The sequence below is a fragment of the Oncorhynchus mykiss genome, chromosome 17, assembly GCF_057628025.1.
Source record: "Oncorhynchus mykiss isolate SJ-2025 chromosome 17, ASM5762802v1, whole genome shotgun sequence".
Classification (NCBI taxonomy): domain Eukaryota; kingdom Metazoa; phylum Chordata; class Actinopteri; order Salmoniformes; family Salmonidae; genus Oncorhynchus; species Oncorhynchus mykiss.
Genome location: NC_143038.1, coordinates 66596099 through 66614985, shown reverse-complemented (window position 1 = coordinate 66614985; position 18887 = coordinate 66596099). Strand labels below are relative to the sequence as shown.

Sequence of the window (18887 nt, the reverse complement as noted above, 5' to 3'; positions counted from 1 at the left end):
CTTGTTGTTGATTCTTCGCAAAAAAATACAGTTTTATATCTTTATGTTTGAAGCCTGAAATGTGGCAAAAGGTCGCAAAGTTCAAGGGGGCCGAATACTTTCGCAAGGCACTGTATATAATTCAAAAGTGATGGGCTAATATTGTCACCCATCAGACTATTCCTCACTTAATCTTGTCTTTACATGTGCTAAATAATAGATGTCCGAAATTTCTTTTGATTTAGCATTGACGATTATCATGCACTTGTCTCAAAACAGGGGCAGGGGAAAAAATACATGTAATGTATTCACTTAAATAGAGAATGGAGGACACTTTTCCCGTGGTTAATTTTCATGCCAGGCAGGTTGGCTAAACTCCTGTTATAAAGAGAAGCAATGTGCTTAATATTTGGAAAGCTGATAAATAAATATTGTAGGCCTAGGTTATAGAAAGCTGATGGGATCCTTCTCTTTTTAATAGAGGCCATCACTCCGTTTTCTCATACAATTTAATAGCCTATAGAAATGTTGCGCAACCTGAGCTGATGGGCTCTCATTAAGTGTTTGATTAGATTTTCGATCAGATTTGCATTGATGTCAGAGTGATTAGAGGGACATTAGAGTGCAAAGTACTAGGCAGTTAGCAAGTTTGGTAGGTTACAAATGACCATCAGCGGCATCAGAGCTTCGAGAATCCTAATTAACGTGACTAAATGGTCACGTGGAATTTGACTGCGATCATGACTATGCGATAATACGGTCATGGTAGCAGCCCTAGGCGGAAGGAGGCGCAATCAGGTGGGACCATTCGAGCCAATGAGAGGGCAGATATGCGTGTGAACACAGGAACAACTCCGATAGAAAGTAATTTTTTTGTTTCCAAAATGGTACGTGCACCTGTATCTAGCTTAGCTGTAGAAGAACGCAAGTCTATACGTTTTTTTTTACATTTTACATCACTCTGACGTTTAATGACGTGCCACAACCCATTCATACATAAAGCAGCACACTGTCGTAAACCATAGCAATGTACAGTTCAATGTACAGCATGCCACACCATACATAACAGCATCCACTTATATTTGTTCATTCGCAAACAACCTAGCCATTATGAATCTTCTATTTGTTCAAATAAGCCTCACGTAGCAAATTAGCAGTTACATTTTTTGGTTGACCAAATTTGTGACTCTCAATGAGCTACATACGAAAATTCCTCACTTGCTCTTATTATGCTCTTATTTTCGTGCAGATTTTTGGCGCAAAGTAAACCGTCTTGCTTCGCCTCTTCCTCTCTGCACCAAAATAGGTTGGGTTACAACAAATTGAAACAATGTTTCAATAGGAAGTTGTGTGTGTAATCCTTACAATGTAGGCCTAACTCGTAGGCTGGTACAAACTATATCTGTGCACTAATAAGCACTACAAAGTTGCCAGTTTGTTGTAGAGTTCCATTTGTAGGGTAGTGGCAAGGTGCCAAAATTTGAGATACAGCTACACGAGGTAGAACAAAACACATCCCTAATGTCTAAAAAAAGTTTACTGCAGAAGTGGTTACAGTATATGTATAGATATTATAGATAGCTGTCTTCCAAGATCCAATATGGCTGCCATAGTACCATTTAATGGAGGTTAAAGCACGTGTAAATATGAATTTTGGAGATGATTTGGTATTTTTTCAGAATTGTGTACAACATTCATGTCCATAATGACTGTTTTGGTGTAATTATTTTCTGAATCCAATATGGCCAACATGATTGCACTCAAACACCTTCGCCTTTATATAAGTGGCCCTTGTTTTTTGTCTTGCATTATTCTGTCTTTAAAAGGGCTTCATAAGGCTCTTGGTATATCTAAGACTCAGTGGCACTACCATGCCTCTGTGTTTGAATAGCTAAAGCCACATAGCTTTTCAATGTGTGCTCATGTTTAAATCTCATTCAGATTTACAGCATGACAATGGGCAATTCCGCAAATATAATAAGAAGCCTTTCACAACACAAGCACACAGTAGCGTAACCAAGTTACAGAAAAGCAACCTTTACCACAGCAGTCACCTCCTCTAAGAGCGTATATGTACAGCTCTAACCTTTTGCCTGTTTTCCTCATTGAAACTAAGGTTGAGGGCAGTGTGCAATGTCGATTCAAAGTCTGATAAAAAATATTTTTCTAGACAGCAAAGTACAAAAATATTTGGTTCCAGCGTACATCGTGGGGTCATTTGGATTGGTTTTGAAATGGTTTTAAAGGTTACTTCAATACACATAGTGAAGGCCCACTAAGGATTTCTTGTCAATGATCGTCAGTTTGTGTTGGTTCATTGTGGTAAACACCTGCCTTATGCGCTTGACATAATGTTTGGTTGCATTCTACTACCCATACACAATATTTTCATTTATTTCACCTTTATTTAACGAGGCAAGTCAAACTTATTTTCAATGACAGCCTAGGAACAGTGGGTTAACTGCCTTGTTCAGGGGCAGAATGGCAGATTTTTACCTTGTCAGCTCAGGGATTCAATCTTGCAACCTTTCAGTTAAAAGTCCAACACTCTAACCATTAGGATACCTGCCACCAAGTCAACATGTATGGCAACTCCAGGGTACACAGCCAGGATGGTGGTCATGGTTTTCTGGAAAAGGTCATGTGCCCGCTCAACCATAACTGTAGAAGAGTGCACTGAACATTCCATTGTGCATCACGAATGCAGGGAGCCAGCGGAAGGTCATTGGACTAGCAGTCATACCACAATGGGGACAATATGTAAAGTTAGGGTTAGTATGAGGGTGTCAAGAGTCCAGGGTTGGATTCTCTTTCTCTTTTGTTGGAGCATCCAAGTTGAATCACTGATCCTCAAAAAGGTGTGGAATACTTGGTGTTGCCATGCCAAGCAGTCTGCTGCCTTTTCTGTATTCGAGACAAAAGTGTTTGAGTGTAACTATAGCAGGAATATTGGATTTCCAACAAAGTTGAATTGTACAGAAATAGTCTTGAGTGCAGGTCATAAGGACAGTACACAAATCTGAAAGATGTCTCTCATTTAAAACATGTGTATATACAGGTGATTGTATCACAATTTAATGGTATTGTGGCAGCCATATGCAATTTTGGATGCCATATAGGATTAGTGGTCAAATCTGGGAGTGGCCCCAAATGTAACTGCAAGAGTAGGAGCTGAACAAATATAATCTTTCACTGAAATAGACATAACTGTAATTTATGTCTGAGCCCAGTTGTTTTTCTCAGAGCCCATTAGATTAAAATAATTACATCACCAAAAGAACATGCATAACTGTATGTATTTTTGTCAGACTGGACCATACAGCACTGAATGAGAGTTAATCTGATATTTTCGTCTATTGTATCTCTGTGTTTACAGCACAGGAGGCTGACGACGGGGAGAATGGCTAAAAAATAATGGCCGGAACGGAGCAAATATAATGGCATCAAACACCTGGAAACCATGTGTTTGATCTATTTGTTTCCGTTCCACTAATGCCGCTCCAGTCATTGCCAAGAGCCCCTTCTCCCCAATTAAGGTGCCACCATTCTCCTGTGGTTTACAGGTCTATATTTCCAAGATGCATTAAGATATCCTTATTCTGTTTTTGTGTATGTAGGGCAAACAACAGACTACTTGTATTCCAAATTGCAGCAATATTAGTGCTTGCAATATTGGGTTAATGAGATTATAGAGCCCATCCCCCTTCCGGCCAGGCATTATTCTGCATGATTTGAGTTTAGAGGGTGTCACAATATTTATCAATTTAACCACTTGTCATAACTTTACTTTCATTAATCTGACGACTATTATTTGTTTAATCCACTAACTATGTTTAATTGTTACCCGATTAAATTAATAATGTAACAATTAACTCATTAGGATTTGGGGCACCACGGAAGACGTTGTTTAACCTCTCTAGGGTATGTGGGACGTCCCACCTGGCCAACATCCAGTGAGATTGCAGAGCCAAATTCAAATACAGAAATACCCATTATAAAAATTCAGAAAAGATACAACTATTTTACATATGTTAAAGATAAACTTCTTGTGAATCCAACCAGGGTGTCAGATTTAAAAAAATGCTTTACGGTGAAAGCATACCGTACAATTATTTGAGAACATAGCCCAGCAGACAAATCATTACAAAGAGTAGCCAGCGAAGTAGAAGAGTTACACAAGTCAGTAATAGAGATAAAATGAATCACTTACATTTGATGATCTTCATATGATTGCACTCAGAAGACATTCATTTATTCAATAAATGTTCCCTTTTTATCGATAAAGTCTCTCTTTATATCCAAAAACCTCTGTTTTGTTTGCGCGTTTTTTTCAGTAATCCACAGGCTCAAACGCAGTCTCAGCAGGCAGAAAAAAAAAATCAAAATTGTATCCGTAAAGTTCATAGAAACATTTCAAACAATGTTTATTTTCAATCCTCAGGTTGTTTTTAGCCTAAATAATCGATGATATTTCCACCGGACAATAACGTCATCAATATAAAAGGTAAACAAGAAAGACACTCTCTCGGTCGCGCACATGAAAAAGGTCTGTGACACGGCAGGGTCCACTCATTCAGACTGCTCTTACTCCCTCATTTTTCAGAATACAAACCTGAAAAAAAATTCTAAAGACTGTTGACATCTAGTGGAAGGCATAGGAACTGCAATTTGAGTCCTAAGTTAATGGATACTGTAACTTCCTGAATGGATTTTTCTCAGGTTTTCGCCTGCCAAATCAGTTCTGTTATACTCACAGACATTATTTTAACAGTTTTGGAAACATTAGAATGTTTTCTAATCAAATCCACTAATTATATGCCTATCCTATCTTCTGGGCCTGAGTAGAAGGCAGTTTCATTTGGGAATGCTTTTTATCCAAAATTCCAAATGCTGCCCCCTACCCTAGAGAAGTTAAAGAGTTACCATTTCCCAAATTAAACTCTATAATGTCTTTACCTATAACATCCATAAAACAGTCAACATATGAATTGTAACCTCTTATCATATCATCATTCTGAACAATCGTAACCTTCTTGGATCAGCAAAAATTCCAGCCTTGCTCATGATTCCGTACTATATTAATTGTTTTAATCATTTATTAACTAGTTAACTAAATAATAACACAAAATAAAAATACGCCCTTTACATCAGACAAGGGTCCGTAGCGGACTGACACAATATGACGGCTTATAACACAGAGATGGAGAGGGGGAAAAAGAGAGAGATAGATGGACACTTATTGTGGATACATTCTATAACTATTCACACATTAATCATATACTTTGCACACAAATCGCTGCCCGTTTGGAGTAAGAAATCATGAATGTATTTACGTGTGAAATGCCTTCGTGTTGGACAAGCCTTCTTGGTTCCGACAAAGAGTTTTGGTTGGCCTTCTCTCAGACTTGAGTGTAAGGCTCTGATTGTGCACAAGAGGTCACAATGTTCTTCTTCTTATTTGTCCATGGCTTCAATGACTTGTCATGTAGTCTAGAGCAAGCGGACAAGCTCTCTGACCTCACTTGAGGCTTGGCTACTTAATGTACAAAGGATGCCAAAAACTATCATCTCATTAGAAATCGAAAATCACATTCCAATCTTAACACACATACGTTCATAAATATTCATATTATATACACAACATATTGGATGGAAACTTGACAGTTTCCTTAACTTCTTTCTTCTACTTGAGACGCAGATGTCTCAAGTAGACACCTGGAAATGCAAATGCGCTACGCTAAATGCTAAATGTACTCGTTAAAACTCAAACGTGCATCAAAATTCACAAGCAGGGTATTGAATTAAAGCTACACTCGTTGTGAACCTAGCCAACAAGTCAGATTTTTAAAATGCTTTTCGGCGAAAGCATGAGAAGCTATTATCTGATAGCATGCAACACCCCAAAATGCCTGAATGCGATGTAAACAAAGATATAGCTTAGCCGGCGCTATACAAAACGCAGAAATAAAATATAAAACATTCATTACCTTTGACGAGCTTCTTTCTTGGCACTCCTATATGCCCCATAAACATCACTATTGGGTCTTTTTTTTCGTTTAAATCGGTCCATATATACCCAAAATAGCTTTCTATGGAAGCTGTGTCATTCAGAAAAAAACATCGTTTTTAAACGCTGCGTCATTTTTTTAAATTAAAAAAGTCGACGATAAACTTTCACAAAACACTTCGAAATACTTTTGTAATCCAACTTTAGGTATTAGTAAACGTTTATAATCTATCAAAATGATTACAGGGCGATGTATATTCAATAGCTCCTTGTCTGCAAATCAATGGCTGCCAATGTGCACATTGAAAACATCCTGGTGGAGACCGGAAGAAACGGAATCCAGTTAGTTGGATTTTCCAACAAAAAACTCCATTGAAAATGACGACAATGGCGACATCGTGTGGAATCTGTATGAATTGCATGCAGGTCGATATTACATTTTGTGCCCTTTTAACAACCCATGAAAGTGACTTATGGAAATTATTTTTAGCTTTCAGAGAGCAGTTTTTCTTGCGTTTTTCAATGAAACACACAATCTGTTATAGTCACAGCCGTGATTTAACCAGTTTTAGAAACTTCAGAGTGTTTTCTATCCACACATACTAATCATATGCATATACTATATTCCTGGCATGAGTAGCAGGACGCTGAAAAGTTGCGCGATTTTTAACAGAATGTTCGAAAAAGGAGGGGGTAGAAGTAAGAGGTTCTCTCTCTCTCTGATCTCCCCATCCCGGATCCGGTATCGTGACTACAGCCTCAAGCTCATTACCATAACGCAACGTTAACTATTCATGAAAATCGCAAATGAAATGAAATAAATATGCCATCTCTCAAGCTTAGCCTTTTGTAAACAACACTAGCATTAGTGTTAGCATCCAGCACGCAACATTTCAACAAAAACATAAAATCCTTAAAATAAAATCATTTACCTTTGAAGAACTTCGGATGTTTTCAACGAGGAGACTCTCAGTTAGATAGCAAATGCTCAGTTTTTTCCATAAAGATTCTTTGTGTATTAGAAATAGCTCCGTTTTGTACATCACATTTGGCTACAAAAAAACCCCGAAAATTCAGTCCTCAAAACGCGAACTTTTTTCCAAATGAACTCCATAATATCGACTGAAAACATGGCAAACGTGGTTTAGAATCAATCCTCAAGGTGTTTTTCACATATCTCTTCGATGATATATCGTTCGTGGAAGCATGGTTTCTCCTCTCAATCAAATGGAAAAAAACTTGCAGCTGGCTTTGCGCACCAATTTCGACGCAGGACACCAGGCGGACACTTGGAAAATGTAGTCTCTTATGGTCAATCTTCCAATAATATGCCTACAAATGCGTCACAATGCTGCCGACATCTTGGGGAAACGGCAGAAGGTCTAAGCTTATTCCTGTCGCATTCACAGCCATATAAGGAGACATTAGAAAACAGAGCTTCAGAAATTCTGCTCATTTCCTGTTTGACGTTTCATCTTGGTTTCGCCTGTAGAATGAGTTCTGGGGCACTTACAGACAATATCTTTGCAGATTCTGAAACTTCAGAGTGTTTTCTTTCAAAAACTGTCAATAATATGCATAGTCGAGCATCTTTTTGTGACAAAATATTGCGCTTAAAACGGGAACGTTTTTTATCCAAAAATGAAATAGCGCCCCTAGAGATCCAACAGGTTAACCAATACTGGCGGGTAAAGAGAGAATGTCTCCCTCTCTTGTAATTTACGACAGGGTGTAAACGGTCGATCATCCAGCAGCTCCCCCTCTGTGGGAGACAGAGAGGCCTGGTTACCATCACCCCCAGTCTGATCTGACCCATTCTGATCCTCACAGGACAGTCATGACACACTTTTGCAGTATAATATTTTTTCACAACCATACATTTCATAAATGGGGAGACATAAGAGATGTAAAAAACCATGGTTGTGTTTTGTTCTACCTCAGGTAGGGGGATCTCAAAAACTAAAGCCCTTATTCAGGAATGGCCACTAGCCTATTGTATTTGCTGCACTGAAGAAGGCATGGGATTTGTGACTTCGATTTGGGGATGGTGCAGCAGATCGGTGGGCTACACCTTTGGTGATAATGTTCCTTATGCAACAGTATATTGTGTCCAATTCCCTCAGTATTATACTTTTTTAATGGGCGCCCATCACATATAGATATTGCCTTGGACTATCAAAAAGCTCTCAATGTTTGATTTTGTGTGGCAGATTTTCCAATGACACACTGCTTCTACATTGTGCTTGACTAGGATTTTTGTGAAAGTACTCACGTCAAGTTAAACCAATATCATTAAAATGATATGAAAATGATAAGTGGCATAGAGATGGAATTTAATCCAATTTGGGCTATCTTCCCACAAGTGAATGTGGGCGTGTACAGTTAAAGAACCAAGTCACGCTATATGGGTTTAAACTTTGAAGAGCTAGTTCTTCTGGGGACATTTCTCCTCTTACCTACTCCTGTATCAAAGCAGCTCTGCTCCTGTAGTAATATTGCAATTACCATTTCACAGTCTCTTCAGAGAAACCATCCCAATGGTTTGATGCCGTACAAGGTGCAGACTCCGATATGACAGCTTTGTGGGAAAGAAAGGAGTGGGAAACGTGCTGATGGAAGAATAGGAAAGGAGGACTCCAATAGGGATGACTCCAATGTGATGATTCATCCAATATCTTCCTCCTCTCTGATCTGTCATTTGACAGAAGGGATACGAGGTGTCAAGAGGAATGTGGAATTTCTATAAAAGACGCAACATATTGGTCTGATGTTGCCTTAGCGTCATCTTAACATGTTGGTCTGACGTTGCCTTAGTGTCATCTTAACATATTGGTCCGATGTTGCCTTAATGTCATCTTTGGATCGGGAACGGTCGGAAGAGGTTAAGAACTAATCAACAGAAGCAACATAATTGTATGGAGGAAATATCTGATTTAAGTACTGACAGTAAGAACCGAAAGAGATATAGTACATGTAATCAAGACATGAGAATACACGTCATACAAAAAATGTTGCAACATAACAATGCTAGGCACATTAGTACAGTAGGCTAGTTTTCCTATTGAGTATGTTGAAAAGAGGCGTGTGGGAGCTAACTTTCATGCCTTTCGACCTTGGGAGTCCATGGCAACCCTTTTTAAATTCAAGATAGAGAGGTGGGTGGGTAGGTAGGGAGGGAGGAGGGAGAGAGAGAGAGATAGATAGAGAGAGAGAGCATGTGAGAGTGAAAGACAGCATGTGAGAGAAAAAATTTGTCTCATCATTCCACACAGGATTGCAGCAAAAGGAGTTTTGACAGAAAAAGAAAGCAGTGAAAAGCTCAAACCAACACAAATCCCTTCTCTCATCTCTAGCCCCTCTCATTCTGTGTGGTGTTTCTCATCGCTCCTCCTCTGCTTTATCTTGCAGGAATTCACTCAGCAACCCGGAGAATTGAGCCGAGTGGCCTGAAGGCTCTGACACGAATCAACTAACCCCCCCACCACCAAGGGAAGGGGAGAGATTAAAAACTCCTGATCGACGTGGAGGGAGAGAGTAAGAGAAGGAGGGAGAGAGAGAGAGAGGGGGAAAAAAGAGCTTATCATACACCTTTGCTCTTCTTAATGCCCCCTGTGAGGGATCGCCATAGGCAGGGTGGTGAGTAACAGCGGGCAGAGGAGTAGCTGCCCACCACACTAGTCAGACCATGGAGTGAGGAGAATAGAAGGAAATAAAAAGATAAGAAAAGAAGAGGATATATCCTTTGAAGAACCAAACTTAAAGCAAAGCAACGAGACACATCACCTCTTCTGTGCCCACCTCTTCGAAAAGTATTATTAAGATTAACCCCCATGACATGAAGTAGTGTTCTCTGTGTTCCTGATTCCGCTGGGTTCTAGAGTGTGTCAGTATTCGTGTCTGGGCTGTGGTCATGGTGTCTCAGCTCCAGGGGTGTGCTTTGCATCGGACAGACAGGATCTGTCACAGAGGCAGCCTGATCAGGCTCTTACTTCTACTCTACTGCTCTCTCATGACCGCCCAGGCTGCCAAACCCAAAGGCCCGGGTGGCACACACCTCAACTCCATCCGCATCGACGGAGACATCTCCCTGGGAGGCCTGTTCCCTGTGCACGCCAGGGGCAACGAAGGCAAGGCCTGTGGGGAGCTGAAGAAGGAGAAGGGGATCCATCGTCTGGAGGCCATGCTGTTCGCCCTAGACCGTATCAACAACGACCATTCCCTGCTGCCCAACATCACGCTGGGAGCACGCATTCTAGACACGTGTTCCCGGGACACCCACGCCCTGGAGCAGTCACTTACCTTCGTCCAGGCCCTCATCGAGAAGGATGGGACGGACGTCAAGTGTCTTGGCGGGGGAGCACCCATCATCACCAAGCCTGAGAGGGTAGTGGGAGTCATTGGAGCATCGTCCAGCTCTGTGTCCATCATGGTGGCCAACATACTGCGGCTCTTCAAGGTAAGGACCACCCCTTGGGGGTCTTCACTACATGGTTGTGTGGTTGTGGTGGAGTGTTTACAGTGTGAGTGTCTCTTGGTGGGTCAAACTCAACCAATTTTTATTGATGCAGGCCAGCGAAGCCACTACACAACACAACAATAAACAATGCATTAAATGTACTTTAACGGTGACAAACGGTGCCCACAAACTGTTAGGGCCTACATACAGCTGTCCCAGCAGCAGAGCTTTCCTTTCAGCACCATGGAGTGAATCCTTATCACCGCTCCACCTGGTTATCAGCTGAGCCACGTCTGGCAGCAAAACATTTCACTCACTCTCATTTACTGCCATTTTACAAACCATAGCTGATGTCTGACTTCTTTAAATAAAATGTGTTTCTACTGGTTCCTTGTGGATTGTTGTAACTCGATAACAACCACATTCTCCTTCAATAATAATACATGCCGACATGAGTTTTGACTTTAGAACCACACACAAACATTATTACATTGATGTTCAGTAAATTCATAATGTTTGTTTTCATGTATTTAACACTTAGCTCTAAGTATAAGCAAGTGCAAGAAAATGAGCTGCGACGAAGTAGGCCTATTCGTTCAGCACTTTCGAAATGGACAGCAACAGAAATTCTGATAGATGTTAGTAAAGACAAAATCAGCAAGATGTTGAGGCCTTAACTGTACTCTTCATAAAGTCACCACACACACAGAGATAGAGAGAGAGAGAGAGAGCCCACACACACAGAGAGAGAGAGAGAGAGAGAGAGAGAGAAACGTTTTATAGACAATGTACCGGTGCAGAGACAGTGCATTGAGCAAACTAAACCACCATCGCAATATGAAATGGAATTACATTTGGCCCATTACTGAACATCTGTTTAAAAAATACATGTTTGAATTGGATTGTCATTGGCAAGCATGGTTACAGACCCAACAAAATAGCATCCCCTTCCTTGTGGAGAAAAACGCATGAGCTAATTATAATACACAAAGTAAACAATACTATTAAATGCATAATTGAATTGCCTAAAGTGTGACCCACCAGCTGGATATGGTCCTATGTAGCAAAATTTGAAATGGTGTTTTTTTAAGATGGGATAAAAGTAGAACCCGGTATATCATACACTGCAGTTGAGGAACAATGGGAAAGTAATTCTGTTTTGAAAGTTGATAAACTTGTAACCCCAATTTTGAGAAAATGTGCTATTGAATGTTCTTTGTCTACCCAATTCAACATTGTTCACAACCTCTTAAGCCTTAGCCCCATCCATCTCTTTAAGGATTCACACGTGAGGCCACGTGCTAAACAGAATGAGTAGTGTAGTAAACAACCAAAGATTTCAAGACTAAAAGTGATAAAAGTAGTAGACTACATTAAGGGAAAAACTCCAGGTAAAAATACACTTTATCTAGTCCTTGGCCTATATCCTAATCTGACTTTGGTGCAGGTCATGTTGTTCTTCACATTACTGTCTCTGATAAAGATGTAAACAGTACAGTGAAATGGTCACTTGCATAGTAACAATATCAAAAACAGAAAGTGTCCAGATAAAAATATTTCATAGATATTTAATAATTTTTAGATAACTCTTACCCAGACATACTTGTCTAAATTGATGGGTCATGTTAAATAAATGCTATAGCCCCCCCCCCCCCCAGCACAACTAGCTAAGTGGATGGGTCACTATTGTCTAGACATGTACACATGTTCATGAAAAACAATAGATGGCCATAAACACCCATGACTAACTTGACTAACTTGATGGGTCATGTAATCTTCTGGAAAACTGGAGTCTTTTGTTTAGACATGTAGCTACAGTAGCTAGCGAAACAATGAACTGGCAAAATCGCAACTCACACTACTACCAATACAAACATTGTCATAGCTGTAGTATGAATCTGCAGGTAGCTAAAGCAGAAAGTAGCACCTGTTAAATTCAGGGCGTCAATGTTGTTGAGAAAAGTAGCAAAACGTTTGTAGTTCTTGATGGCAAACGTTATTTCTTTCAAAAACGCAGCTATAGAAAGGACAATCTACACATACTGAGCAGCTCACATTATAGACAGAAGCATGCTACACGGCAGACCAATCCAAACTCATGTCCAGCCCATCCATTATCTCAGCCAATCATGGTTAGCGGGAGGGTTCCTCTCTTTTTCGTGGCTAAACCAACTAGGCTTGTAATTTAACAATTGTATTCGTATTTACAGATGTAATACAAGTTTGTTATTATGGCGCATGAAAGATCACATATTCCTGAAGGCATGTCTGGAAAAAAAAACATTTTTTTATGTATTTAAAAAAAATATGTTCTAATGCCTCTCCTGTGAAGTAGTGAAGTGCGACATACACCTAGCTTCCTGAAACGGGTCACAAATTATGAATAAGATACTAATGAGATAGTCCTACACTGGATATATGAAACATTAAGAACACATGCTCTTTCCATGATATGACCAGGTGAATCGAGGTGAAGTCTATGATCCCTTATTGATGTCACTTGTTAAATCCACTTCGATCAGTGTAAATGAGACAGGTTAAAGAAGGATTTTAAGCCTTGAGACAAATGAGACATGGATTGTGTATGTGTGCCATTCAGAGGGTGAATGGGATTTTTTATTTGATTTAAGTGCCTTTGAACGGTGTATGGATGTAGATGCCAGGCGCACCGGTTTGTGTCAAGAACTGCAACGCTGTTGGGTTTTTCACGCTCAACAGTTTCCCGTGTGTATCAAGAATGGTCCACCACCCAAAGGACATCCAACCAAATTGATACTGTGGGAAGCATTGGCGTCAACATGGGCCAGCATCCCTGTGGAACGCTTTCGACACCTTGTAGAGTCCATGCTCCGACGAATTGAGGCTGTTCTGAGGGCAGAAGGGGATGCAACTAAATATTAGGAAGGTGTTCCTAATGATTGTATACTCAGTGAATATAAGCAATGTGAAAATGAAGATATACAAACTAACTACGGCTTAAGGCAACGATGAACAGATAAGACACAAGACATGAGCGAGCTGAGCCTATATGCCTCATTCAGCACTATTTAAATGGACAGCGGCAGAAATTAAAACATGGGCTGTTCTTATAGTATTCTCCTTATCCACCAAGTCAGAACTGTGTAGTAAATAACGTGGAGACATAAGCAGACAATGAAAGCTCTTACAATATTAGATGATGACATTTCTCTAAAACAGGCTATAGGCTGCACCACCAAGTCAGAACAGTAGACTAACTTCTGAGGGGGAGAGGGTCCAAATTTTTAGGCTACTTAGCTTCTTACATAACATACATATAGTGTTACTTTCTTAGCTACAGTATTAACATCTCCCTGGCATATTACACCACTTATGCATCATACCAGACATATTTTTGGACTCACCATTGTTGTACTGTGCTCACTTGAACAGAATGGTGGCGTGGGGGTCCTTGTGGGCAAACTTCTCAATTATTTTGACGTCAAAGTCTGTCATTCTCTGGATGACGTCATGCTGGATCGACAGCATGGCCAATGCATTCAACCTTTTCTGGCCCATGGTGCTGCATTTTAATTGGATCGCGATGATGATGTACACTTAATAAGGTGTTGGTCGTCAGAATGGCTTTGTAGCCTGTAATCTCTTTCACGCATCGGATTCAAAAATACACCTGAAAATGCCTAGGCAGGAGTAGGCCGACTCGTCATGGCCCTGTAGTGCTGTCTCACAATTGCCACACTATTTAATGCATGCTATAATTCTGGAATTCATTCTACACATACCTATTCTCCTTTGTTTGTTGGTTGTGAAGGCCATGGCTCGTCTATGTGTGGTGTGTAGCTGAGCCACAATGTTTAATTTCCCCAGTAATCCCAGTTTACCTGCATTGTCTACCTGAGATGCAAAATTCTCATGTTTTGTGACCCTTTCAGACAGAAGTTTTAAATCCTTAAACCCAGACTTGGAAAACACACCTTCTCCATTGAGTAGCAGGGAGGGGTTGCAAAATACTGAAATGCAATGCTTGTAGTTTGCCACTGCTCCCTTCCAAACTATTCATTGTTGAATTTGCGATTTCTGACTTGTTTATGTCCTATGGCCGATGAGCGCAGAGATGTTTTATCTCTTGTTTCTCTTCATATGACAAGGATTTAAAAGGATTTGCTAGTAGATTGTTGATGTGATTCATGATGATGACTGCTTATCTAGCTAGCTAGTGTCATGACGTGGCCCTTTCTGGGTATAGATCGTGGCTTCCCTCTCGCTATCTCCTACACCCAGGTTCTGTTATCTCAGGTTGTAAATTCCTGATGGAGACTCTCTCTCTAGAGAGAGTTTCACAGTAGAACAAAGGAACTTCTACTGCATCACAGAATTTGAGAATTGAACAATATCCATGTATTCGAAAATGTGTAAACGGTCAGTGGAGAAGCCAGCTACGACCCGATCCGTTTTGTTTCATGTTTGTGACCTCATGAAAGACAATACAGCCACATTACCATAACTCTGTTTATACAGGTGCCTTATAAGGTTTGTATCTAATTATTGTATAACATAAATGAGTAAAGATGAAACTGTTTGTGAAATGATGTGATGTTAAAACTTTAATGTGAGAGAATTGTATTCCCTTTAAAGTTTAACTAAATAATTGGCCCCGGTAGCACAGACATGATCAGGCATGATCAGGCCTTTTCTTTTGTTACGAATAAAACCCATCCTGAGAAAATCCTCTTCAGACCATGCATACCTCGTTGTAAACTGAGGTGGCACAGGATTGAGTAAAACTGAGCAAACCCACAGTGTGAGCTGTGATTGCGAGTAGTTTAGACTAAGGAAACCCACAGTGTGAGCTGTGATTGTGAGTAGTTTAGACTAAGCAAACCCACAGCGTGAGTTATGATTGTGAATAGTTATTGAATTCCTAACCATACCACGTGGAGCATTGGCTACAGTGCTGGAAATCTTTAAACTCTGAGACTATCGATCCCGACAGAATAAGAGCAAATCTTGGATACTAATTACTAGTCTGCAGCTAGAAATTACGGAAACCTGGGATTAGAATACCGACATCCGCCGAAACATCTATTCTATGAGAACATTTCTGAATGGTACTCTGAAGTAACAAATTACTTTGATCTTCAGGAAAACAGAAAGAGAGACTCGGATGAACTCTCCAGCAGACAGAACGGATTCCAAAAGAAAAGATCACGACACCTGGGCGTAAATATTTATTGATGGCAATTATTCCCGAATGAGTGAGCGTTCATGTGCAAAGGATTAGCATTTCAATTAATATAATTATCAATTGTGTGTAGTGATCCCTTTTGTCTCTCCCTCTCTTTCTCAGTCCACACCCACTTCCCTTTGTCCACCAAGCCGTCATATCGGCTTAGCCCACTAGGGAATCTTCCCTGTCATTTGTTAGTAACATATATACTGTTTGTTTGTTTATGCATTTCTGTGATTATTTAGTTAGTTCGTAAATAAATGATTAAGCCTATTGTTGTATGGATGAGTCATAGTAAAGGCTATGTTTGTGCAGACAATCAACAATTTATGACGTTTGAATGAGACTGACGTGAGGTAAAGAATAAATAATTAACATAAGACTAATTGATCAGATATTAAAATATCTGAAGAGTTATATTCGGAAAATTATAACTTTAATCTGAAGATTTTCCATGGTGCCCTGACTTCCTAGTTAATTACATTTACATAATTTGTTTAATCACATAATAATAATTAGAGAATTTATTTGATAAAATAACAGTCTTCACTTTTAATGATGCCAAAGACTGGTTTGCTAGCTAAAATGTTGAAAGTATGTTGTTGACATGATCAGTCCAATCAAAGCATTACCCAAGGGGGCTTGAACTACCTATCTCTCCCGTAGATTCTGCGGTCAAGTAGTGTACCCATGAGTGACAGAACCCTGAGCCAATCACGGCCCCTCCACCACAGAAAGCACTGAGCTAGGCTGAAACACCTGCATTTTGGAGCTGCTTACTCAAGAATGAGTTTGGATGCTGCTTTATTAACTCAATGATAATCTTCATTGTTTGCTAAATTGATATGTGACATGAATTAATGCCAGAATTACATGCAAAACATGCCTTTTTTTAATAGGTGGGGCTCAAAACAGATGGGTTTTCGCACCAACTGCCCTGAAAGACGGGTCGCCACTGATTGACGTGTTTGCAGTGTTGTAGTGAATGTCTGATATATATACACTGTGGTGTTTGCAGTGTCGGATGTGTTAGGGCTAGTGAGTAGCCAGCTAATCTTTATATTTCAAGTCTAGCCAATTTGGATCTATTTGCTTGCTAACAAGATAGAACAGTTGAACTGTTATGAATACACCCTTGAATACACACTGTTTGAAGAACAGTGAGTGGTGGGACACAATGGAAATAGTCTGTGTAGCCATTTGATTATCTATTCAGGAGTCTTATGGCTTGAGGGCAAAAGCTGCTGAGAAGCCTTTTGGTCCTAGACTTGGCGCTCCGGTACCGCTTGCCATGCGGTAGCAGAGAGAACAGTCTATGACCGGGGTGGAAAGGGTTTTTGACAATTTCAGAATGAGAATGATTCCTTATATACATACATTTTAATGCTCATTGCACATTTATAAAACATAGACTAGATAGCCACATACTGTTATGTGCTAGCTAAAATGCTGCTAGCGGTACGTAGTGTTGTCACAACACCAAGTTTAGTATCAAGATCTGCGATACCAAGAGAAAAAAACAAGACCTGTTAGCCAAAGTCACAGAATGGCACTTGATCCAGACAGATCTTTTGAGTTCAATATCATTACATTTGAGATGTATTAATGTATGCAGTAGTAAACCAGTTATAAAGTCACAATTGTATTTTCTATATTTTTTAAAACGATCTAACTACATAACATAATAACAACCACTTGAATGGTACATCTAGATTTAGCCTATTTAAAATACAGGTGAATGCATTGTCTATAGAATTGTGTGCATGCACTGAGTTATTGAGCTTGTTTTGGCTGATTTCATGGGGCTACAGATGAAAAACAATCTGTTTCCCTTCCATTTGAGACATATTTTATTGTACTGATCTACAACATTTGCATAGAAGAAGCAATCTCTTCTTATTTAAAAGTGCATTCACACACACACTCAGTTCGAGGCTCGAGCAAAGATAATCTTGACTGGGAGAGATGAGAGGTGGGGGAGATAAAGTGAAATAATAATGTTTTTGGTGAAATCAGCAATATTTTGCATTATAGTTTGCATATTATCACAAACAAGGTAGTGGGTACTAGGGTAGTGGATTGATGTTAGCTTCAGCTGTAAGATAGCAAGGAAACGTAGCCTACAGAGCTGGAAGCTACCGTTATCTTCTTGCATTGTAAAGTGTTCTAGCCTTTATTGGACATTGTTTTGCGAACTGTAATTAACAGTTTCAACAGTGATGCAGCCCAGACTCCCAGTGAGTGCAGTGGTTCCTCAGGACAGGCTAAAACCAGTATGAGAAGGGAGCTAAACAAATCAAAATATATTTTATATTTGAGATTCTTCAAAGTTGCCACCCTTTGCCTTGATGACAGCTTTGCACACTCTGTCCTGAGGAACCATTGCACTCACTGGGAGTCTGCGCTGCATCTTGTTAGCTCCCTTCTCATACTGGTTCTAGCCTGTCCTGAGGAACCACTGCACTCACTGGGAGGCTGGGCTGCATCTTGTTAACAATTTTGTGGTTACTGCATGATTCAATATGTGTTATTTCATCGTTTTGATGTCTTCACTAGGGATAGGCATCCTGTCAACGGGACAGTTGTAAATCATGCAGCGCATTGTGTCACGATCGCAGATTTTAGAGAAACAACACATTTCGGTACTTTGTCAAATAAGCACCAATCGGTGGCAAACTAAGCTAGCTAGATAGCCAATGAGCTGGGCTTTATGAGAAACCCCGTATCTGTCGCAAAATGTAGCTGCTAACCTTGTGCGACAGCAAGCCTTTTCATTTTGGACAAAACTATAAGAATATGGAGAGTTATGAAGTTATGAAAACTGGGTGTTTTGCAGATGTTAAACTTATATGGCTGCTAATACTGGAAAAGCTAAATCAAAGTCCAAGTATACAGATTTGACAATATTCTTGCAGAAAAATGCAATGTGAATGTAAATGTCTCCTTCACGATTTGCCCAAATGTACCTGGGTGACTTCACACTAAATGTCATGTAGTAATGTCATGTAGTTTGCTCCTACTTCAAGTTATCCGTCTGAAACTTTCACATATACTGCTTTCACATATACTTGTGGACACCATCGGAATTACAACCAGAGTGATGGATAGATGTAGGACCTTTCTGTTTCATTACAAAGATGGTGTTTTTATTTGTATTTTCTTCTACCAGATATATTGTGTTATATTATCCTACATTCATGTCAAATCTCCACAAACTTCAAAATGTTTCCTTTCAAATG

The 18887-nt window shown here is 39.8% G+C and overlaps 1 protein-coding gene across 1 annotated transcript in view; it reads left to right on the top strand.

Moving 5' to 3' along the window:
* LOC110494726 (metabotropic glutamate receptor 4-like) overlaps positions 1 to 18887 on the top strand; it is a 273107-nt gene that overhangs the window by 62688 nt on the left and 191532 nt on the right. Inside the window, exon 2 of the mRNA XM_090206402.1 lies at positions 9395 to 10442. Coding sequence (XP_090062528.1) covers positions 9897 to 10442 — 546 coding nt within the window. The 5' untranslated portion in view covers positions 9395 to 9896. The remainder of the gene's footprint in view (positions 1 to 9394; positions 10443 to 18887) is intronic.